The following is a 25,109-nucleotide window of genomic DNA, read 5'->3' as shown; positions in this document are numbered from 1 at the left end:
GTATTGTATGTTTTAGCACAGTAGAAAATCATCTGTTTGTATGCCAAAATGGATGTGAGTATAATAATAATACGCAAATGAATAATGTGAATTGCTCAATGAATAGCATCTTCCTCTCTGAAGTGTAATGTTTTTGTCTATTTGTTATCTTTAGTGCTGTCCAAATAACATGCATTGATAGCTATTGCGTTGCTTGTCTCTTTTGGTTATAGTTTCTCATCAAGGGGAACATCAGCACAGACTATACAGGGACTTAATGGCTGACTACAACCCACTGGAGAGACCTGTCTTCAATGACACGCACACTCTCACCGTCCATTTCAGCTTCAGCCTCATGCAAATCATGGATGTGGTGGGTGAATCTAAGACGGAGAAGAGACGACATAGATTTGTAAAGCCTGCATAGTGTTGATAATGTAATTTAAACATAGATTATTTTACCTACACTAATACAGATGTTTCTCATAGATTAACAATTGAATTGTTCTTGTTCAGCACAACTAGACAAGTAGGCATATGCCATTTGAAAAGCTTTGAGGTTAATGTCAATTTGCATAAATACAGTTTGGATTTGGTCATAAGTAGACGTTCATCTTGGCATTTTGTTTAAATGGCTGCCATGAACATGTCTTAAACTAGGATCTGTGGAGTACAATTTCATGAACTAAGATAACGACTATATTTGTTTAATGCACTTTTTCTCAAACAGGATGAGAAGAACCAGGTTTTGACAACTAACATATGGCTACAGTTGGTAAGAAATTATTTTTTTACAGTATGCTGTTGCGTGTCAAAATAAGCCAGCCTCCCCTTCACACACGCCAAACAGACTGTAGCAACCAAAGCTAGACAAACTTAACTACTAATGGTCATCTGGTGTCGGATATACATAGAGGGAAGAAAGTGGGAGTGGATGAGCAAGGAGGGAGGTGCAAAGGTGTTTCAATAGATCTCAGAGCAGCTCAGGGGTTTCAATAGATCTCAGAGCAGCTCAGGGAGGGAAGCCCAAAGTCTTAGAAGAAGCTTAGAATCAGTCATTTCATAACATCATGGTTTAGAAAAAAGAGTAAAGGAAAACCATGGATGCCCGGTGTGTGCACATATTTGGTAACGTTATGTCTCAGTGAAATCTTCAGCGCGTATTATTTTCAGAACTTGTGGTTATCACAAATATTGCACAATGCAGCATTAACTGTAAACTATGATGTAGCCTATACTGATCATTAACATTTTAACTTCTACTGTATGCATTAGCCAGGTAATTGCTGCATGACAGTTTAGATCAAGCTGACGCAGTCAAGTAGTTTGCTAGTAAATTTGTCTATTGTGGAGCCACTTTGAGGGACAAAGCTCACTCATCATCAATTTGTCACATCTGAGAATTTATCCTTTATGTCATACCTATAATTTTGCACATAACCTTGATAGGCCACTTACCTTAGGTTACAAAATTATATTTATCACAGCAGCACAAAGTTTCCCGACCATTAGAAAAGCAAATATACAACTGCAGAAATACATGAGGTGTAAATACCAGCTTCAGATGTTAGTGCACATGCAGGCATGTGTGCTTGCTAAGGAGGGTGGACTTTGAAAGCATCTGTGTCATTTTAGATTTTAGCTATATAGCAACATAAGTTTTTCAGTAAACGTTTAGGATTTAGAAGACATTTTTAGAATCGCCCACAGGTCTAAATGGATTAGACTCATCCAGCATCAGAAATGGTCAAATATACCATATCAGAATAGTTTAGCTTTAAGGATGCACGTGTGAGATGATAGGCATTTTACGGTATGTCTCTCTACCCCACAGTACTGGAATGATTATTACCTCCAGTGGAACGCATCTGACTACCCAGGTGTAACCAATGTGAGATTTCCTGATCATCTTATTTGGAAGCCAGACATTCTGCTCTACAACAGGTACAGTATGTGTCTACCGGAGTGGAATTGTGGATGGACAGTAACCTACAGTATGTGGCCATAGACCCCCCCAAAATATAATCAAAACTTTTTCCAAGCAGCTTTACTGGCATACTAATACCCTGGCATTATGGCACTTTAGTATTTGGATTTTAATTTGACAAAACAACAACAATAACGACACTCATTATAACATGCTGTACTTGGGTTACACCATTATGCATATTAAAACAAGCATTATCTAGTGCTGTTCCAACAGTTTAAAGTTTAAACACAATTGCATAATTTCAAAGCAATGCATTTGAAAGAAGGTTATTTCAAGGCTAGTTGTACCCTATAATTTTGTTTTAATAATCTGCAGGAGAATGGTTTCCTTTGGGCCAATAAATCATATTGAAAAAGAAATGACCCTGTATAGTAAAGTGGAAAAAATATAGAAAATTGGAAAAGGTCATATAAATGACAATTCTTAAAATATATAATATACAAATAGCATGCGCGGCTTGCTACTCCTCCATTAATGACAGTACTTCCATTTGTCATTGTCCCTTAGAACAAAACAATGGCTTTAGATTTAGACTAGATTTGACACAGCACCACTGTGTTTTCCTGTTTAAATACCTCTTTCAACTACATTTCAACCTCCTCTATCAACCTCTTGGGAGTTCATTATTAGAGATAGTGAATTGTGGGAAGCAGTAACACAAGGTATAGCTTCTGAATAAGGCTTCTCTTGGGATCTGCCGTAATGTGCCTATAGAATCTGTTGCTTAGGCGTGCCATTGTGCATAACCTAGCAAAATAATAAGATAGAGAAAAACATACCCTTTTAATATAACAGCCAATGTATTTCACGTGTGTTTTGTGGCCAGTCTGAATTCATGTGGGACTTGTGATAGGTTGGCTGTTCAAATATGTTCATGGATGATGGATTATTATTTCAAACACATTTGCATTCAAAGAACCACAATGGATTCCTGGATAAGCTATTGAGCTTTTGTTTTGTTTTATCATTTTGACAGATACAGTATGTACAAATATATGATCATGTATATGCATTATTGTCAATAAAAACATAAATCAATTCATTCATTAATCAATTAAATTGGCATGTATAACTTCATATGTATACTAGTTGTTACACAGATGTAATTAATGTTGTCAACAGTGCAGATGAGAGGTTTGATCCTACTTTCCACACCAACATTTTGGTCAACTCTTCAGGATCTTGCTCCTACTTACCTCCAGGTAAGCCTACAGAATGTCAATTTAATTCTGAACAGTTGTGCCATAACAAGTTTTGAAGTGGGAGAGCCAGTAGAAAGAGAAACAAATGTCATCATGACAAGTCTTTATTTCACATCACATCATTACAGTATATCATATTATTAATGCTGCTCCTGTAGATTTTAAGCTCACGTACTTTCACTTCATGCAGAGACTATAGAAAATCATTCTGTGTGTCTTCAGCTCTCAGCCACTGAGCTGCTGATAGCACCTGACACTCTGATTGGTTTTATTATTGTAACGCCCAAAACACACCCAAAAACACATCCACGGTTGTCATGACTAATTCAAGGCCGTTTGCGCCGGGCGCTGACAGATAGCGCCCTCATTTACCATCCTGTAGATAGCACCATTGCACGTGACTAGACACTCCCACAGAGCAAGTTCAGACCATGCTAAGTTCTGCTGTCAACATTAGGGCCCTCCGGTTGTTTCTGTTGAGATTGTAAACTCCTGGACTGAACCAGGATATATTGTAGGTTTAATATTTAGTGTCAACATTCAAGGGGACAAGGAGACAGTTGAGGTTGTCAGCAAGAGAAAGACAGACTTTTGAAAGCTCTTCATTTTTGCTCAGGTAGACATGTTCAAGGTCTTATTCTGCACAATACAATTGGCCATATTCACACAGTGGCCATTTTGCTCTTACGTCATATTTAGGGTGGGAACCCCACACACACATACCCACCCCAGAGAGCAAAATGGCTGCCGTGGTGTCACTAAGGTCAATATCGTATTAACCTGGAAATGTGTTAATAAGAAGGTGGAATGAGAGATCTTGTGCCTGTGGGATTGAGTTCCCGAAAATGACTTAAAGATATTATACTTAGGTTATGGAGAAATAACTAGGATATTAATAGGACATTAATGGTGAAATACTTTGTGAATGATATCAGTGTACACTACAATCACCATACATAGGATACATGTGTAGCCTATGTATGGAATTATTTTTAAGTGCTCTGTTTAAAAGAGTACAATTATAATTGACAATTTAGGCCTTTATCAGATGCTCTATTCTTATCCAGAGCGACATACCAAGTGCAAGATCTGAGTAAGTGGCAGTGACCCTAGTCAACAATCGACAGTAAAATGGAGTAAATGGTCAAGTAAATAGAGCGCAAAAAATAGTGCTGCAAAGTAACTAGGATACCAGATCATCCCCCCTGACATCTGTCAAAACAACATGCTGTCTAAATAACATACTTAGAATTTGTGGACAAGCAAACAGTAAATGTCTAAATAGAACTAACCAACATAAATCTGCATAACTAGCATCTATCAAAATATGAAGGCAGGCAAAAAGAAGTGATACAAAGAATAAGGAGTGCTAGGGGGTGAGTTAGAATCTGAATAGGCACGTTTTCAGACTGCGGTAGAAAATGAGGAGCGAGTCTGCAGTTGTCCAAGTAGTTTGCCTTTGTCTTATAATGCTAATGGTTTGGGCACATTTTCAGTATGCTGCTTAGTATGCTAATCAATTATAACTTTTTTTGTCTCTGAAAGCAGCACATAATACTATGTCATCAAATTCTTCTAATGCCTTCTACTCTTGGCAATAAGGAACAGTAAAAGAAAAAAAATGGGAGGGCTGTGCTCGGTTAAGAACAATAGTACTGTGGAAGTAAAACAATCAGGTGCTCTTCAAGGATAGGGTTTTTAAGGGATAAGGGATTACTTTTAATGGACCTCCAAAAAAGTCTGAATAATAGCATCCAAGGCCTTATGAAAATACTTTATTAAGGTATGGATTCACCAACACATTTCGTCTTCATCAGTGAAAGTTGTAGACTGGTGTTCAATATTTAAAATCTTCAAGTGGTGATGTCACATGGCATGTTAATACAGTCCAATTAAAGTTGAAATGATATGCTGTTTTACAAAAATATATTGTATTAAATATAAACAAACTGCTTCACAATGGTGCTGGTTTCACCAATGCAACTAAGAGATTCACTTAGAAATCAATATTTTTATATACACAGATAAACAAATGAAAAGAAAAAAGCATTGACGGTTTTAATGCGGTGCACAAAAACATGGCGGACGAGAGAAAATGTTCTCTCCCTGATGAGTGGGATTATAACAAGCAGCCTTACAGTGACGTCACTAAGGGGAGCATAAAGGACAGCTCATTTGAGAATACATTTTTAGAAATAGCCAGACCACAAATGTTCAAATTTCATTTTGTTTTAATAAAAGAAACATCACACAACCCTGAAAATAATGTGCTGTAGTAGTGCCTTCCTGAGCAAGTCCCTAGTGACCCACTACTCCTAGGTCATCGAGTCTAAAGATCTATGAGACTCTTAACACACACAGGCGTCGTGTCGTGCGCGCACGCAAACACACACGCAGATGCACTTTATCTCTGTCACTCTCTCGTATAACTTGTGCACACATACACACAGCACAAGCAATATATCTGCACACAGATGCACTCGCGCTCTACGCACACATTTCCGCATACATGCACGCAGATTCACAATTAACTCAGAGGCCTTCCTGTCAAACCCTGTGATCGCTTTGCTCCCTGGCAAACTCCTCTTCTTCCCTCCATTTCCCCTTACTATGCAGAAACACAGCCCGCCCTGCCTCAATCAATACACATAAATAGCTCCATCATTGGATATCCGCTGGATTGATTGCAGCATCGCCAACAAATTGCTTCTCAACCTTCCAACAAATGAATTCCCATGAATACCGTTGACATACTGTAAAGCACAAGTGGGTCACTGCTTCAGCACCGCAGACCTATGACATGCAGCTTGACTGAAAGCAACTCAGGTTATATAAAATGAATAACGAGATGTGCAGACATGTCCCCCATATAGGCACCAAATTGAATTTCCTGGCATTTGTCTTACCAATGAAGCTCCATTGCAGTAAATGCCTGCTCTAGCATTTGTCCTCTTTGTCATTCTGCAAGACAGATCTTTGTTTTCTCCCTCCCGCTCATATCTACTGTATATGTAATAGGGGCATAGATTATTTCCTATTACTATTCCACTGATGTAATATTGGCCAACCTCTAGTAATTGTGATTTTTCACTGTTGTTGGGAGGTATGGTTTTTCAAATTTATATCTCCATTTACAGATTCTCTTTCTTCTGCACTCTTAGAATGTAATTTATCTTTCATCAACACTCTCCGCTGGTTGCTTTTTCCAATCTGGGGTGAATACACTCTTTTATCTGTTCTGTATCAGTCATTCAGTTTCCTGCTTTATCTCTCATACTGTGTAGTTTTATATAGCTCTCTTTCCTCGCAATCCTACAGCTCTCTGTATCCTTTCATTGTCAAGTGTCATAGCAGTCCCTTGTTGAGCAGACTTCTCTGGCCTTCCCCTCGGTCTTTTCATGTTCCTCCACCTCCAACCACAGGAATCTTCAAGAGCACCTGCTATATTGATGTGCGCTGGTTCCCCTTTGATGTTCAAAGATGTGATCTGAAGTTTGGTTCCTGGACATATGGGGGCTGGTCCCTGGACTTGCAGATGATAGAGGCAGATATTACTGGCTACATTGCCAATGGAGAGTGGGACCTTGTGGGTAAGAGGAAATGATGGGCCAAGAGGTAGAAATGGTTTCACAGTATAAGAACTGAATGTTTTAGTAGCTTGTTGCTTGAGCATAGGAATTTCTCAAATCTTTAAAATTGTATTCCCTCTTAAAGTCATATACTGTGTAACTTTTTTCCAATTAAACAATATTATTATTATTGTTATTTTTCATATAATCTTTCACTGGTATATTTTTCAAAATAACCACACAATGTGTTTTTGACAACGCAGGCAGCATATTTTAGTTAATACATAATGTTGAGTAAGTTAATACCATATCTGAAAACGTTGTTGCTTTCCAAAATAACCCCGGTGGCGAGGACCCTGCAGCATTAGTTTTTTGGGGCGGTATGTTTTGTGGATATCATTGTCTTTTTGTGTAAATAAGGCTGTGGTTAGAATGTCATGAAGGAATTGTCACCTGGGCATTCGATCAATGTCTGGGTGATCTGTATTCAGATTTGATAGATTAGTTAAGCTTTTCACTGCAACAGCACTTGGCTTTCATTTGTCTCCTCCGCCAAAGTTAACCAAGTTCCAAGATGATAATTTCACTCCATCTCTGCATATTTAATTTTGCGTTACAGAGGTTCCTGGGCGGAGGAATGAGCGTTTCTATGACTGCTGTAAGGAGCCCTACCCTGACGTTACCTTCACCATAGTGATGCGTAGGAGGACCCTCTACTATGGCCTCAATCTTCTTCTCCCTTGTGTGCTTATCTCCACCCTGGCCCTGCTGGTTTTCCTGCTACCAGCCGATTCTGGGGAAAAGATCTCACTGGGTGAGGGAGCTGGAAGTGAACACACACGCACGCGCACGCGCCCACGCGCCACGCTCACACACACACACACACACGCCCACGCACACGCACACACACACACAGAATGTTACATTTTTATGGGACAATCTTTTTTTATTTGACCATGCTGCTTCATTGTCTCCGCCAGGCCGAAAGGCATGGCGAGATAGTATGTTTTACCCCCTGTCCGTCCGTCTGTGTGTCCGCGTGTCCATCTGTCTGTGACCAGCTAATCTCTGGCACCGTTGGCCCGGTCATTGTGAAACTGTGCACACACACTCCCTGGATGCCAAATCAGTGCACAGTATCTCTATAGTTATGTGATTAACACGGATCTGTCCGATTTTCCATATTCCATCCTGATTGGCTAAGGTTGGCTTCCAAAGTTTGCAGGATTGGTCCGTTTTGAACAAAATGCCTCAAATCATGAACGCAGCTTGCGATTTCCGTGAAATTTCACACGCGCATTCCCACTAGGCCGAGGAAGAAATGCCACCCTTTTCACATTGGCCTGTTATAGCGCCACCAGCAGGTCTACAAAACACATTTTTGCCACAAAATGCCTCAAATCATGAATGCAGTGTCCGATTGCCGTGAAAGGCCTAAGAAGAAATGGCACCCTTTTCACATTGGCCTATTACTGTATAGCGCCACCAGGAGGCCACAATAACCTACATGACCTGGCGGAGACCTGTGCTCCGAAGAGCGCTTTTTCTAGTTTCTAGTTTGTGTCATTCCTTGTCTTCAATAACTTCTCTAACTTTGTAGATCAATACTTTGATATCATGTAGGCTAAATTATCACGTAGCTTCAATTATATCAAACCATAGTTATAACCCGATGTAAAGTCACCCACACATGGTTGAGCGTAGCCAATTTGATACACTTGTTATTGAACACAGACTGCAGATTGCATATATTGTGCAGAAAACATCCAGGTTTTTTAACCTAATGACTCGAAATATCTGATAATAATTCAAATTACTGTAATCACTGAAATCATTGTAATAGTTGAAAAAGTAAAGGCTTTTCTAATTCATATCTCCATGTAAATTTCTTCTGCACTCTTAAGGTCCTTACACACCGGCGAATATGCGAATATACGCAAAATTCGGACTCGTTCCGAATAATTAAAAGACGCTTTTTCGCTTCGCGAAACTGATGTGGACGCTTGCATTGACTTTATAAGGTTTTAAAAAAAAACGTATTTATTCGCATGAAGAATTCGCCCCGGTGTGTAAGGACCTTTAGAATGCAATTTATCTTTCATTAACACTCTCCACTGCTTGCTTTTTCCAATCTTGATTGAATACATTCTTTATCAGTTATTTTTATAGTCTTTTCACATCTTTTATGTCCTTTTTCTTTTCTTATCTTTGCTGTTTACTGGACAAACTTCCCCAGTAGTGTTTATCGGAAGAACTGCCAGGGATTTTTATGCAACCATAAAGAATGACACAGCCAGACTTATGTAATGCTCTGTGTTTTGACATGTTGTTTTTCAGACCATGACATTTACTATACTGAAGTTTACTCACTCAAGCATTATCTTCGTTGCACTCTGATGCTTTGCTGGAGCATTTACAATTTAGGCATTTAGTACTGCATCACGTTTTCATTCTGCAATATTTGTTACAGAAAGTAAAAAATGCCACGGTTAAATTATGATCTCTCTGGTACATTGTGCTATAAACACACCCCGTATTTTACTGAATTCCTTGTCAGGTATTTGCTGTTGCCTTATTGTATATTCATTCTGTTTGAAAAATATTCTGGGATTCCTTGAAATTTGACACTGATCCGTCACCGTGTAGTAGTAGGACAGTAGTAGAGAATTGCTGCAAAAACACTCACAGAGAGAGAGACAGAGAGAGAGAGAGAGAGAGACACACACACACACACACACACACACACAGACACGGGTGAAAACAAACGTCCGCTCCTGCTGCCCTAAGAAATGTCATAATAATAATAACGTAATCATGATGAAGTTACTCTAAATCATTTACAGATCAAAGTCAACTGTTAAAAAGTATTGGTTTATGATACATTGTACTTATATGATTCAAGTCAGGCACATGTGGATAATTTGGAACTCTACAACTCATACTCATTTTTTACAATTCAATGGACTGAGAAGTCCTATTTCAGTTGTCACAGTCTGCCTGAATGCTTCTGCTCACTTCATGCTCTTGCTGTGGTGAAGAGAGTAGGCTACCTACTGTACAGTACAGGGAGGTGAACTGGGGTTTATACGGCTGGTTCTGGCTCAAAAGATTAGAAGCTTATAGTGTAGGTGGCTTCCTTAATTAACAAGTGAGTGAGAATCCGATGTGTGATTCTTGTGTGTCTCACAGCAGCGGCGCAGCCAGAACGCTAGTATAGGCTGGGCCTGAGCAGGAGCGGGTGGGCACGCATGCGTGCGCGTGCATGTGTGCCCGACCCGTGCGGGCTTCGCACGCGTGAAAATGTGCGGATATTGGGCGTTTTTGGGCGTTCTTTGGTTATGGGTTATGTTATTTAATTCTTATTTTTGCCTGATTTTACCGATTTTTTTAACCAAAAATTAATAATACATTTATTTAAAACATTTTTTTTAGCAAAATCGATTGGGTGGCCAGCTCTCTATGTGGGGATGGCTGCGCCCCTGTCTCACAGTGTCCTCACGCATCTCCCAATTTGATGAAACATGTTAAACGCACATTGAGAATTATGTTTTGTAGCACCATTTGATCATAGCTTTAATTCCGTACAACAAAACTGTCATTGAACAAAATAATGTGTTGAAAGCAGCAAGTTAGAGCTTAGGGAAAGGTTCTCCTGCAATATTCTAGTATATGAATGCATTTAGCAATCAAAGTGAGCTTTGCAATGATGGATTGAGCATAGCACACACAAGCACATAATGCCAACATTATGGCCCTGCAGTGTGTGCCATTATTTATTTCTAAGATAGTAAGAGGCTGTTTGGCTGTTTGTTGGTGGAGAAGGAGAAATATTGGTCTAGATGTGATTAACTGTTAATATCAACATTGTGATTGGAATTTTTACTATGATTTGAGATATGTCACCTTTCAGGTACTGTATCACTCAAAACATTTTGAAATGTTAAGGTATGCAACTTTGAAAGCATAGTTATTTGGAGATAAGAGGAGGCAGCAGTTGCCATAGCAATGGAAAGAAAGATGTAAGAAGAGAAGATGTGCAAAGCCTCCTCTTAATCTCTCTGAGACTTTCAGTCCCTCGGTAATATCTCCATAAGAGCCACTGGCTTAGCTATGCCAGTTCATTAGTGAAACTTTTTCTTGGTCTGTCTCTGTCCCACCCTTACGTCTGGGCGGTGAGGTACAATACTAGCTCTAGCTAAACCCTCTGAAGCAATATTGTGAATGATGAATTTGAAAATACAGTAACTTGGCATGACAATTAATGCAACACGTGGAATGCAGGAAACTGCAAATATCTAATTGTGAATTTTCTAAAATGCAGGGTGTTTTAGTGTGCTTATAGTGTGATATAACAGAGAGAGGATAATAATTTAACAGTTAGATTTGTATTCATGTTAACAAATATTGCTCAATTAAACTATATGGACTCAACTCTAAGTAGATCACTGCCGACTGAAGACTTTATGATAATGTTTTGTTGTGTGACCATTCAATAAATATTCTTATGACTTCCTAAATTTGTGATTGGAAAGTGTCTTTGTTGAATATTGTGGTGAAGTGTCAGCATGTATTTTCTCTCCTAGGTATTACAGTCCTACTGTCCTTGACAGTCTTCATGCTGCTGGTTGCAGAGATTATGCCTGCCACCTCTGACTCTGTGCCTCTAATAGGTAAGTCTGGCTATTCGGGGAGCCATGAGAAAGATTGTGTTGTCATTTTCTTCAACAATTAATTGTGTTCAATTACATTAGAAAAACTGAGATTTCTAATGTTATCTATTCATCTTTATGAATATAGAGTGCTTGGTCTGTTGGTTCTGAGACAAAAATACATCTATCCATTTTACTAGAGGAGTCAGAGTGCTTGGTCGGCGAGAAGCAGTACGAGAAGCAAAAGGTTTCAGTTACTCACTCATAAGAAACTTATGAGACACATTGACTATTGCTGGGATCTGAACTGTGACATTTATTTTATGGGCTAGGCCAGGGGCAACTTTGATGATGGAGAGAGGAAGGGCCACTAAATGTCCACACTCACTCCCGGGGGCCCATTGCGTATGCATACCGGCACTCTCATCACCAGTATATATACTGTGTAAACCCATCACTCAAACAGCCCATAATGGTAACATGTAATAATAAAGGGATATAACAATGATTATTCAGTGTAACATACTTATATTAACTTTATTAACAATACAAATACATTGGGCACAAAAAAGCAATACAGTTTAATACCGTCGCCTTGCAAAACTAATGGCATAAGTCATTTTTTAAAGTTTTTCAGGAAAAATTAAAAACTGATCCAAAACAAAACTATAGGATATTTCTTAATCATTTCACCAAAATGTTTATAACAAATTATGACTATTTAAATAGAAATAACACTGTCTGTCAGTTATGTAACATAAGAGATTTAAATAGGTTTAAATAGGATTAAATCTGACTTAAGCCAAAAAAATAAGCAAAACATTTTGCAGAATGGCCTAAATCAGTAAATAATTTGGCTTAAGTCACAAAACCATGTGACTTAGGCCAAAAAAAGGCCTATTTTGGCCTAAGTCACACTAGGGAGTTAGGCCATTATACTAAAAGGGGAGTGAACAGCATGATCCTTTTCAATTAGGAGATGGGCGATTTTACCAGAGGTGGCCAGTGTCATGAGGAGCTGACTTAGGCAAAAATATCATTTTCCTCAAAAAATGACTAAGGCCATTAGTTTAGCAAGGCGACGAAACAATGTACTTAATTAAAACGGGTCATGTAAACTTGCATGATTGGAACTCGAACAGCTGAAATAAGTAATATATATCAGTATTCGGATATTGACCCGTGGGCCACATTAAGTGAAGGCTAGGCTCTGATTTTTATTGAGGAAATCATTATTGAGGAAATCATTAAGCAATGAATGTTCAGGGCCAGTGGTTTGCCTCCATCTCTTCAACACTGACATTGCATGGTCAAGTTGTTCCCTTTTTCTTTTTCCACAAAGGTCCAAGGAGGTAAAGTTTCCACCCCTGTCTGTTTGTCTGTTATCTCAAGCAGTTATTAACATATTTGGGAAGTTTGTTTTCATGTCATCTGATTGACATAAGGACACAGTACTTTGAAAAAAGGTGTACCATGGGCCCAGGAAAACGGGTCACATGCATCATAAAGTTACAGTATAGTTATAGACAAACTGTCACCTTGGCGTAGGTCTACTGAGCACATATAGTAGTTTTCTCTGTGTGACCTCCTCCCCCCATCCTCACTACATATTCCCTTCCTGTTTTTCATTTTCTCCTTCAGCTGAATACTTTGCCACCACAATGGTCATTGTTGGTCTTTCAGTAATAGCAACTGTCGTGGTCTTACAATACCATCACCATGACCCTGATGGAGGCAAGATGCCAAAGTGGGTAAGTGTCATTCCATTTTGAACCGTTATCTCAGATTAACAACCTCATACACAATTTCTAGTATAATGGCCAAGAGCTGGACTGCATTAGAAATACACCATTGGCATGTTGCCTTTGAGAAAGGCAATTTCTAGTAGTATATCAATCAAATTATACTTCAACGATGTGTGTCCTTTTTTTGCTTTAGGTTACGTTTTTACATATATTGAGTTATATAAAATGTCTTTTCTAGAATGTTTGAAGAAGAAAGATAAAGTCTCTACACTGTGTTCCCATACACATGCATTACATCACATGTGACAGTTAAAGTGTAAGCTCTAAATCAGACCCTGGTTCATTGCTGTGGTTCAGGAGTATTCATATGACCTCGATCTAATGAAGAGCTTACGCTCGAACTGTCACATGTGGTGACTGGTGATAATATTAATCCATTTTTATGGGTGAATTTTCTAGTGTGCAGACTTTACTTCTTTTTCCTGTGGTTTCTGTCCTAGCACCAACAGTAGTATTGGTTGTGTGGATACTGTATGTGCTTTTACACTATTTGGGGATAAAGTTTGAAGCTCATAACCTCCAAATTGATTGACTGTTGTTATGTTTAATCTCAAAGACCCGAGTTATTCTTCTCAACTGGTGTGCCTGGTTCCTACGGATGAAACGCCCAGGTGAGGCCCGGGTACGCTCAGCCTGCGATGGTCCACAGAGCAGACTAAGTAGTATGGACCTCAACGCTAGCACCCCTGCATCCCACTCCACCAATGGCAACATGCTGTATATCGACTACCGTCGTCTGGAAAGCATGCCCTGCTCAACTGCCTCCACTTCCCCTGACTCAGGAGTCCTCAGTGGGCGGCTGCTTGGCCGAGTAGGTGAGGAGGAGGTACTCCTCCCTACGGGACAGTGTTCCACAGTGGGTAATTTGGAGCCAGAAGTGGCCAAGATCCTGGATGAGGTGCGCTATATTGCCAAGCGCTTCCGTGACCAAGACGAGGAGGCGAGTCTATGCAACGAGTGGAAATTTGCTGCATCTGTTATTGACCGGCTTTGTTTGATGGCTTTCTCTCTCTTCACCATCCTCTGCACCATCGGAATCCTCATGGCAGCACCCAACTTTGTAGAGGCCATCTCCAAAGACTTCTTCTCCTGAGGACTCTGAGTTTACATCAACAATAAGAAAGAAAATGCTACAGCAAGAAAATAATAGTACACTCATCCATACCCAGGGGACGTGTGTGTGCCCCCAACTACGTGCAGATTTCCGGGAATGCACACACCACAACTCTGCCCAGACTTGCCAAAAATGCGAGTAAACAGCTTAACTTTTAGAGTATATAAATATTAGTAAAAAACTTTCGCAAACTCTTCTCTAAAATCAGGTGCGTTGGTAAAGTGTTGAGCAACATCAATAATACTAAATTACTCACACACTGCCAGCAAGATTTATTTGAGCGCTTTAATAAGCTGGCAGTGTGCGGGTCATTTTTTAGAGTATACTAGATTATAAAAGAAGTTGAATAAAAGATATTCAGGTTCTTCAGCCCCTGCCTGGAAAAATCTGCCTCGTCAGTACCTTCCAATGCCCAATGCACATATGCAATTGCAGATTGATTATTATTGAGGAGAAATAATGATGCAGCCAAACAGAAGGATTTTTTTTCCCTTCTAAATTTCATAGTGGGATGTAATCACAGATTTAGCATTAAAAACTAACTTGTTGATGCTAAATAATTTGTATTCACTTTAGTACTGTATGTTTAGTTGGACTTGCTTACTTTCAAGCATTATTGTCTCCGCCAGGCCGAAAGGCATGGCGAGAGAGTATGTTTTACCCCCTGTCCGTCCGTGTGTCTGTTTGTTTGTGTGTCCGTGTGTCCGTCCGTCCATCTGTCTGTGAACAGCTAATCTCAGGCACCGTTGGCCCGGTCGCTGCGAAACTGTGCACACACACTCCCTGGATGCCAATTCAGAACCTCTGACCCAAATTTTTCACATGGGCCTGTTATAGCGCCACCAGGAGGCCGATTTGTGCAAAACATATTTTTTGACAGTACTCCTACAGATTTTGTCCAAAAATCACGCAAATCGGTACACAGTATCTCTATAGTCATTAAACGAAAAAAGTCTTTCAGATTTCTCATATTCCATCCTGATTGGCTAAAAATGTCTTCCAAAGTTTGCAGGAGTGCTCCGTTTTGAACAAAATGCCTCAAATCATGAACACAGCATGAAATTTTGCACGCACGTTCCCATTAGGCCGAGGAAGAACTACCATTTGAAAATTTTCAAATCAGCCTCATGGTGGCGCTATAACAGGCCGATTCGTGTTTTTACCTATAATTGCACCGATCTGTGTAAAACTTTGTATGCACACTCCCTAGAGGTCAAGGAAAAACCTTTGCCCTACATTTTTCACATCTGCCTTTTATAGCGCCACCAGGAGGCCGACTTATGTAAAACACATTATTTTATACTACTCCTTCCAATTTTATCCAAATTTCACGCAAATCGGTACACATGATCTCTATAGTCATGTGATCACGACGGATGTGTTTAATTTTTCATATTCCATACTGATTGGCTAAGATTGACATCTAAAGTTTGCATTATTGGCTTGTTTTGAACAAAATTCCGCAAATCATGAACGCACCGTCCAATTGCGCTCAAACTTTGCACGCACATTCACACTTTGTTGAGGAACAAATGCCACCCTTTTAACATTGGCCTGTTATAGCGCCACCAACAGGTCTAATTTGGCGAAACACATGTTTTTAACAAATTTCCTCAAATCATGAATGCAGTCAGTGTCCGATTGTCGTGCAAGGCCTAAGAAGAAATGGCACCCTTTTCACGTTGGCCTATTATAGCGCCACCAGGAGGCCACAATAGCCTACCTGACCTGGCGGAGACCTGTGCTCCGAGGAGCACTTTTTCTAGTTATTTCTTTTTTTTAACTTTTTCATATCATATCCAGTATTTTTGTTGTAGTTGTTCCTGTGTTGCTGTTAGCCCAGTCTTGTGGACTATGGCACTGTGCCACATTAGCAGTTCACTGCTTGTACCTGTATGAGTATGTGACAAATAACCCCTCTTGATTATTTTTCTTCAAATGTTTAAAGGATGACATCTTGAAAAAAATCCACACAGTAAAATGGAAACATATTTAACCAACTAAGTCTAGGACTTACATTTTAGAGCAATTCATTGAAAATGAAAAGCCTTTGCCTTGTTTAATACAGTAACTAACTTTATAGTGGCTATAGTAGAACTGAATTTGAACCCCCCAGCTACATGTATAACTATTTTCACTATATAATTCTCAAGAAAGCTCATGTGTAAAGTGATGTATAAACATTGTTAATTTGATCATTGTGTCAATTGTGCATTAACATTAACTCTAATATATCTAATGTTAGTTCTGTTTGTTTTGTGTGATTTTTCAGTATTGATTCTATTATAACTACCATATTATACTCTGTGTAGCCTATATGTTGTACTAGAATGCTATTTTTCAGATGGTGTACTGTACAGTAAAGCAATGCTATTTCTTGCTGAGGTAAAAAAAAAGCAATTTTTTTATCACCAAACATCACATTTGAATCATGATGATGACCATTACATTTTATGATTACAATATCAGCTTGCCTGGCACGCCAGAGTTATTGGGCTGATGTGTCGCTTTGCGACGTGTTCAGGTTTAAGTAGCCAGCATTGGCCTGGTTATTGGGGGGTGGTGGGGGTGAAATAGGCTATCTTTCCCTCCCTCGCTCCCTCCCTTCCTCTCTCTCTCCCCTTCTCCCTGTCTCGCACCCCCTCCCCTCTCTCTCTCTCGCTATGTCCATATTCCGGCATAATTTACTTGCGCTGTCAGCAATCTCCATATATGGGCATATTACGTCAGACACAAAAGAAACAACACCAATTTGCTTTTGTCCATATTTGGGCAAAATCTGTCCACCCGCCCAGACGCCACAACTTGTACTTTATATAGTAGATTTGTGATAAAAGAAGTGCTTGGCCGCAGAATTGGCAACTACTAAAGAAATCATTTTTGTTAAAAACAGTAGTTCAAAGATGTGCCAATTGTCTGGTTGTCAAAAAGCAGATTTTCAGTTTACTTTTCTTTCTTTTCTTTTAATATAATATCCTCCTCATTAGTTTTTTTTCTCGACCATTAAAAGTAAACTACTCCTGTGAAAATACATATGCTGCAAATCAGTTTGTAATCCTACTGTCCCCCCCACCTACTTACGGGTTTTCAACTGGTGGTCAGTGGACTACTGGTGGTCCGTGAAGGTATTGCTTGAGGTCCTTGACCATGCATATATATATATATATATATATATATATATATATATATATATATATATATATATATATACCGTACATCATTTTTATTTTTTTATTTTTTAAATATAAACTTAGACCACAACAGCTTTTTTGTATTTGTGTGATATGAGGACAGTGGAATTAAATACATTATCATTATCAGTGGTCATTTGAGGTGGCTTGTGCTTCAATTCAGAAAGTAATTCAAGCTGAATTACCAGTTCATTCAGTTCATTAACCACTTGAACCCCAGCATCCATATGTTGGGGGAACATTAGCCAAAAATAGCAGATCTACAAGCAAATTTGGTGTAGAGGGGGAAAAAAGCGTTCCAAAACTCAGGTCTGTTTAACTAAGAATAGAGGTTTTAAGTGGTTAAGAGCCACAGCCACTGAAGAGGCACATGAAACGCAGTCCCTTGTGAAGTTTTGGATGAGTTATCAGGCAGAATTCCCAGAGCTTACAGTAAAAGTAATGAATTGGAACTATGTATCTCTGAGTGTTTATTCCAGACTAACTGAAGAATTGTACAGGGCTAGGTTTCTCTAGGTCTCTAAGGAATTGACAGACTGTACAACTTAGGAAAGAAATAGAATCTTAGCCCATATCCACACTCGACAGTGGTCCCCAGGTTGATTTTTACTCAGGATGGTGGTCCCTGGTTCACAGTCAGTTGAAAGCCCCTTCTGTAATGTGTTGTCTAACAGTATGTGCTCCAGAAATTCAGTCACTCCAGTTATTTAATTTCTGTCAAATAACCATGCTTTTCCTCTGCCTACATCATTATTTATTTTTGTTTCAATTCACAACTCACAGATCTAAGTAATGAGAAGATATTTCAATATAACAAGATAGCATGTAATGCCCTGTTAACATTTCAGAAAATGCCATCACATTGAAGCCAAAAAATAATAATAAAACATGCTCAAGGCTCATAATGCCCACTTAGTCTTCTACTACTGTATGTCATAGTAGATGCAGAAGCCCACATTTGTTGTGCTGGAAAAACTTTATTTATTCCGTTTTGATAACCAAAAGCAAAAGCCCCCTTTTTGACAAAAATATGAAATGCCAATCTATATGCTTCATTTCAGATGGTAACCGGGACGCTCACCCCAAATCACCCCCCCCCCCCCCCAAATTAAGCAATTAAGCATTAAGATAGGAAGTTAGGCAAAAAACTGTTACAACGACCGAGGCGCGCTCTCTGAAGCCACGAGAGGCACCGCCGAGCGAGCTCAGGTGAGCGAGTTGCCGTGCCAAACGTGGCGAAATCCGCTTCAGCCGACTTAGTGCCATTCGAGTTACGTTCCGATAGGGACAGAATCGTAACCCCCCCTAGTCTCAAACGTGGCTGAGTAGGTTCTGGTGGCCAGAAATACCTGGTGGGTCCGACCGTTCCGAGGTCGCCGGATTTGCAGTACCGACTGTTCCGACCATTCCGATGTCGCTAGATTTTACCCGGGGCAACCGTTCTTGTAATTATTTTTGATTGTTTGAACATTTCTGAAATCCTTTGAGTAATGTTTTATTTTATTTCTGACAATCTTTTGAAATAATATAGGCCTACATTTTATTTGTAATATTGGAAAAGTACAAAAGTGGATAGTTACTCACGAGTCGTGACCCATAAAAAATGGTTCTGCAACCCAAAAGTGGGTCCCATTGTTTAGGAAACTGCTTCTAGGTCCTTTACACTTCCTTTACCATGGAAGTGTTGAAGAAGTAAATAAAATAAGCAATAAAATAAAAGCATTAAAACAAAACACAGTAATAAACATAATAAAACAAATAGTGTGTCTTGAGACAACTTGTGATTTGGCACTATAATAAAATCGAACTGAATTGAACGAAGCAAAAAAAAGCAAAAGCAATGAAAAAACAGTATAATAAAATAAATTGTGTGGGTAAAGAAAGATAGAACCATCACAGAAAGCTATTGCCTACTGAAAGTACATTTTAAGTGGAGACTTCAATAGATGTAACTATCTCCTCTGAAAGGGATGGTACGGAAAATTGGCGGCAGCTCAGAGTGAACAACAGGGGAGTCATGGAGGGTCATAGATGAGAATTGTGGGCGCAGAAGGTCACGCATCTCAAGGTTATAATGAAGACTTCCTTCAGAGGTCCACAAGACAAGTAATAAGTGGTCGAGATAATTTATCGAACCAAAATACAAAAACAACCCCTAACTGCTATCTTCATGCTGTAGCCTAGCTTAGTTTTGAGACAAAACAGTAGAGCAGGGGTCTTCAAAAATTTTCAGGCCAAGGACCCCTTAGCTGAGAGAGATATGAAGCAGGGACCCCTACTACGTAGGCCTATTGTATAAAATGTTGTTTCAGATTAAACTTGTTCGTAGATTACATAGACTTGTTTCACAGCACTATCATCAGTGTTTTGTAAATTCATATTTTTTCTTTATTGGTTTACACATTCTTTTAATATGTAGTATTCATGCTAATGTGTATTTTTAGACATTTAACCACTTAAACCCTCAAACTCAAGACTTAGTAAACTTGACCTTCGGCTCTGTACTTGGTCTTCTCTCTTTTCCTACACAAATCTCTTCGCCGGAAATAGCAGATTTCAACAGAACAAAGAATCACACATCACACAAAGATTTGTGTGTAACTCTGAGAACCCCCTTAGGGGTCCCGGACCCCCTGTTGAGGACCCATGCAGTAGTGACAAAATGAGGCTGAATTAGGTATGGTGTTTAAGGAGAACCTGCATGGCATTTTGTTCTTATCAGGGTCCTCTTTATCACAACGACAAACAACATGTTTGCAGCGGTGCATGTTGGCATCATTAATGTGATTTAGGAGATCAATAAGAGAAAGGCAATACATTCAAGGAGCATAAATTACATTGGCATGCTTTGTGCAGCAATCAGTCATCTGAAAAACAATCTAATTTACTTCATTGTGTTGTAGTCAGTATGGATATCAGCCCCTTTAGCCATGGTGGGCAGTAAGTACATTTAGGTCTATGGCTACTTGTATCTGTATTACTTGATTATTAGGCTACTTGAGCCTATTTATGCCACTTATGACTTTCACTCCACTACATTTCAAATACAGATATTTGTACTTTTGACTCCACTACATTTCTAGGAAAGGAAAAAGTAGGCCCCTACATTATGAATTAACCACTTATCATCACGGTGCGTTATGAACTTGTATATCTGATATTTTCATTAGCCTATTATCATATATTATAATACAGAAATGCATTGAATAAAAATTAAATGTACTTTGTAATTTGTACTTTTGAGTACTTAAGTATTTTTGAAGCAATTACTCCAAGCCTACTTTAACTAAAGTAGCCTACATATTTGACTAAACAACAACTTTCACTATAATTTGACCATGAAACCTATGAAAAAGTTTAATCTGTAACACAATTTTATACAATATGTTGTGGGGGTCCCTGCTTCATCTCTCTCTCACCTAAGGGTTCTTGGACTGAAAAACGTTGAAGACTCCTGCCCTAGAGGCTTTGAGCAAGAGCAGCTGATTAGGATAGGAAATAGGAATAGCTCTGGTGTCAGTCCATGGTGTCAGTGCATTCGAGAACTATATGCTCTTACACTGCCACCCAGTGACTGTGACAAACAGGTACACCCACTTCAACCGGTACCTCGACATTTTCTACTATTACAAGGTTAATGTGAAAAATGCTTCACAGAAAAGTTTAAAACTCACCTTTTTTAATGGCGAACTGCCAGTTGATGTTTTTCAGTTTGGTGTCCTATAAATCAGGGCCCAGGGGGCAGAACTAGCCATGGATCACACGACCATCGTCTGTCACGACCGTCATGGATGAACTTCAACCTGGTGTTTACACTTTATTTCTTTTTGACCCGCACATCTACATAAACGTTCAAATTTCAAATATAAAGTACTTATGCTATGGCCACGGATGTCAAAATTATGTACGAGTCCTAAAAAGTACCCGTATCTTCTATATTGTTCAATGAAAAGTATTTAATCTGATTGGTGACCATTTTTTATAGAGTTATAATGTTTCACAGTGCAGTACACCTCCCAACCAATAGGGTCGCGTAGTTAAAAGAATATGGAGAAAATTAGAAGAAAATGGCCACCAATCTGATTAAAATGCTTTTTATTGAACAAAATGGAAGATATGGGTATTTTCAAGGACTCGTAGATAATTTTTACATTTGTGGCCATAGGTTAAGCACTTTATATTTGAAATTTGAACGTTTATGTAGATGTACGGGACAAAAAGAGAGAAAATGCAAACACCAGGTTGAAGTTCATCCATGACTGTCATGATATGACACTGACAGGGCTAGGGGCGGAACCTTTAGATGCATCATGCACTGCACTGTTTTCGGCAGGATACAATTCGCTGTTGCCACGCACTCAGCATACGTGCATCGGTGTTATTCAACCGGCGTATTGGTTGGTATTACACTACAGCATACATTTCCTTATTGTTATTAAATATAGGCTTTACATTGTCGACATGTCGGACGCTTTGCTTCGCTGGTGTGTTGACCAGTTACACAACAGCTTTGGGCTGGAGGCGTCCGAAGACATCGTCCAGTAAGTGAAACGTATACATTTTACAGTAGAGATTGGGTGCATCAGAAAAGTTAGCTGACGCACTCCTTTAACAGGGGTTTTCAACAGGGGGTCCGGGACCCCTAGGGCAGTGGTTCTCAAACGTTTTCATGTCAAGGACCCCCAAATTGACACTTATTAGCCCGCGGACCCCCATTTCAAAAGATATGCCAGGGACCCCCATAAGAGAAGATTTTTTACGGCTCTAGCAGTGATTCTCATTCTCAACCATTTTAATTTCAAGGACCCCCAGTTTGAGATGCATTAGGGCTACAGACCCCCATTTAATGGCATTTCTATCACTTGGACCGCAATTTATATTGTAAAATCTATGTCCATTTAACTCTGAGAGTGTACAAATGGAACGGTTCCATTTGTACACTCTCAGAGTTACAGACCCATAAGGGTCCATTTGGTGCCTAATCTATCATTTAGCTGGGGACCCCCTGGAACTCCCTCTAGGACCTCACTTTGAGAACCTGAATGCCCTAGGGGGTCCTCAGAGATACTGCTGGGGGGCACCAAATATTTGTGTGATAGGATAACCTTTTCTTTTTTTTTTACTTGAACCCTAAGTTCATCCCTATTCTGAGGAGAACTTTAGCCAAAAATAGCAGATATACAAGTTCAAGCACGAGGCATTGTGAGCTTGTAGATCTGCTATTTTCGGCAAAGAGCTTTGGTGTAGAGTAGAATAAAGGAAACTAAGTACAGAATGAAAGGTCAAGTTTACTAAGTATTGACGGTTTAAGTGGTTAAATGTCTGAAAATACACATTAACATACACTGATGATAGTGCTGTCAAACTAGTCTGAAGCTATCTATGAAATCAATATGAACCAGTTTAATCTGCAACACAATTCTATATAATATGTAGTGGGGGTCCCTGCTTCATCTCTCTCTTGGGCTGAATAACGTTGAAGACCCCTGTTCTAGAAACATGATGATCGGTGTTGGTTATCCCACACATATAAGTGACCAATATGGAGCTGAATAAGTAAAACCAGCTGTAACTGAATGAGCAGCTGACTTGTCCCTTTTAATATTGGTATAAGCGTATGCAAGTTCTTCCCTATTATATGATATCAAATGGGCTGACAGATTAGTTTTTGTTTTGTTTGGCCATGTTGTTGTGTTCTCTTCTTTTTGTGTCTATTCGTATTACTGACATTTGTTAGATTATTTTCTTGTTTTTTTTCTACATATAATAGCCAGGTCATATTTTGCACTTTGAAGGCTACTCTTTCCTATATCACTATGTATGGTTCAAGTCATGCAGTAGTATTGTGAATGAATACATTATCTATGGATAACCTTTAGACTTTAAATGCAGCTTAGAATTGATAGCGTTATTTGTTGGACATTGTATGATTGTATAAGGAGAAATCTTTTAACAGCAACTCTTCTTTTAGGTACATTTTAGCTATTGATAATGCTGATGAGATTGTGGAGTATGTGGGAGACCTTCTCCAGGGAACTGATGGGAAAAAGAGGGAGTTTATAGATGAGCTCCTGAATCGATGGAAGAGGACTCAAAGACCTCAACCTCAGAGTCAGGCTACAGATAATCAAGGCCTTTTCCTGTTTAGAGAGCCTAGGCCTGGACCAGGTAGGCTTAACTGTTTTACCAATTTGACTGGTTATTGTTGTCTCTGTTTTATATGCAGCGCAACTTATATTGCCCAATTTTAACTATTGTCTGTTTTTATTGTATACATTTTTGTGTGGACCCCAGGAAGACTAGCGACCACTTTGTGGAAGCTAATGGGATTCCCAATAATGAATTAAAACTGTTGCCGATTATGTCTGTGTTGTTGCAATGTTATACATATACAGTATTTCTTGTATGCTTAGGTTAGTCGTACATTGATTTCACTGCCTTTGTGCAATGCAGATAGACTTGTACAGAGGTACAATATTTTAGGTAATAGTTTAAAATTGAATATTGACATTGCCAAAATGTATCTTCAACCACAGTTTTAGTAAAAAGTAGTAAGTAATAGTCCAATATATTACATTCTAACTACATGTGTGATAGTCAAAATCTACAACATATGCATGAATTAATGTATTGTGTCATAGGGCTGGGCGATATGATTTCGAATCAATATCACAATTATTTCAAACTTTTGCCTCAATTATTTACAATTACTGAACGATTATTGTAAAAAAAATAGCAGATCTACAAGCTCACAAAGCGTCGCGACTGCAAGCTAGTGGATTGGCTATTTTAGCAATTTTTGTACATCACTATTGCACAACAAAGTACAATACAGTGTTAAGTGGTTAATCAGACCAAAATGTATCGATTTGTTGATATACAGTATAAGAAAATAAATACATAAAAAAAAACTTGCTTCTCAATGATTTGGTTTTAAGTCGGACTCGGTTATAATATCGGTTTCGATATATTTTCGGTTAATGGACCCTTCGCTAAACCCCACCCCAAAAGCGATTGTCCAATACTAGCTTAGCAACCGTTGTTAAGCTGGCATATGGTCTGGCAAGCTTTCGTCACCTGTCATAGCTGTCAATGTTATTTCGCCCGCGCACACACAATCATTTGCAACATAATAGCAAGAATAGGAATACCACGTCGATAACGCAATGGTGACTATGAACCAGCAACAGATTCCACGTACCCAAACCCGTTGGAGGGTATTTTTCCCAAGCTGAAATCTGCATTTAAACTACAAGGCTGCAGGGCTGTGTTGTTCAACACATACGCAGCACGTACACATACGTACGTACGTAGCACATACACGTAGGGAAAGTTACACGACTCACTCGCCCAGGTGGTGTCAATAATACTATCACCGTAATCGTAACAAAAGTCAGAATCACAGCGCTGCCTGTTTCGGATTCCGCACGTTAAAGTATATGAATTCATTTCTTTGTCTATTTATTAACTGCTACTGTAGTCTTACCCTGCAGTACATGAAAACTCCTGTTACAGTCATGGATTAACTTCAACCTGATATTTGCACTTTCTCCATTTACGGTCTGTACATCTATATAAACAAATATCAAGTGCTTACCCCATGGCCACGG

At 39.1% G+C, this 25,109-nt stretch overlaps 2 protein-coding genes across 3 annotated transcripts in view; both read left to right on the top strand.

Annotated features, from left to right (window-relative positions):
• The first annotated feature begins 218 nt into the window (after positions 1-218).
• On the top strand, positions 219-14,779 carry LOC308096732 (neuronal acetylcholine receptor subunit alpha-7-like). The gene is made up of 9 exons (XM_080444163.1): positions 219-352; positions 710-754; positions 1,814-1,923; positions 3,092-3,171; positions 6,594-6,761; positions 7,360-7,554; positions 11,324-11,410; positions 13,031-13,140; positions 13,751-14,779. Exons 1-9 carry the CDS (start codon positions 257-259, stop codon positions 14,285-14,287), a joined length of 1,428 nt encoding a protein of 475 aa, XP_080300289.1. The 5' UTR covers positions 219-256; the 3' UTR covers positions 14,288-14,779.
• Positions 14,780-21,885: 7,106 nt separating this feature from the next.
• trip4 (thyroid hormone receptor interactor 4) overlaps positions 21,886-25,109 on the top strand; it is a 77,214-nt gene continuing 73,990 nt past the window's right edge. For both annotated transcript variants that reach the window (XM_080430220.1, XM_080430219.1), the window contains exons 1-2: positions 21,886-22,040; positions 23,471-23,667. In XM_080430220.1, coding sequence (XP_080286346.1) covers positions 21,961-22,040; positions 23,471-23,667 — 277 coding nt within the window. In that variant the 5' untranslated portion in view covers positions 21,886-21,960. The remainder of the gene's footprint in view (positions 22,041-23,470; positions 23,668-25,109) is intronic.

Source organism: Gymnoscopelus braueri (genome assembly GCF_963280865.1).
Source record: "Gymnoscopelus braueri genome assembly, chromosome: 1".
NCBI classification, from domain to species: Eukaryota; Metazoa; Chordata; class Actinopteri; order Myctophiformes; family Myctophidae; genus Gymnoscopelus; species Gymnoscopelus braueri.
This window is presented reverse-complemented; position numbering and strand designations above follow the sequence as displayed.

Bases quoted from the DNA above. Each gene is read 5' to 3' on its own strand.
- LOC308096732 (XM_080444163.1), top strand. From the start codon at position 257: ATGGCTGACTACAACCCACTGGAGAGACCTGTCTTCAATGACACGCAC. The intron at 3,172-6,593 runs GTAAGCCTACAG...CTCCAACCACAG, and splicing joins TTGCTCCTACTTACCTCCAG to GAATCTTCAAGAGCACCTGC. The intron at 11,411-13,030 runs GTAAGTCTGGCT...TTTCTCCTTCAG, and splicing joins TGACTCTGTGCCTCTAATAG to CTGAATACTTTGCCACCACA.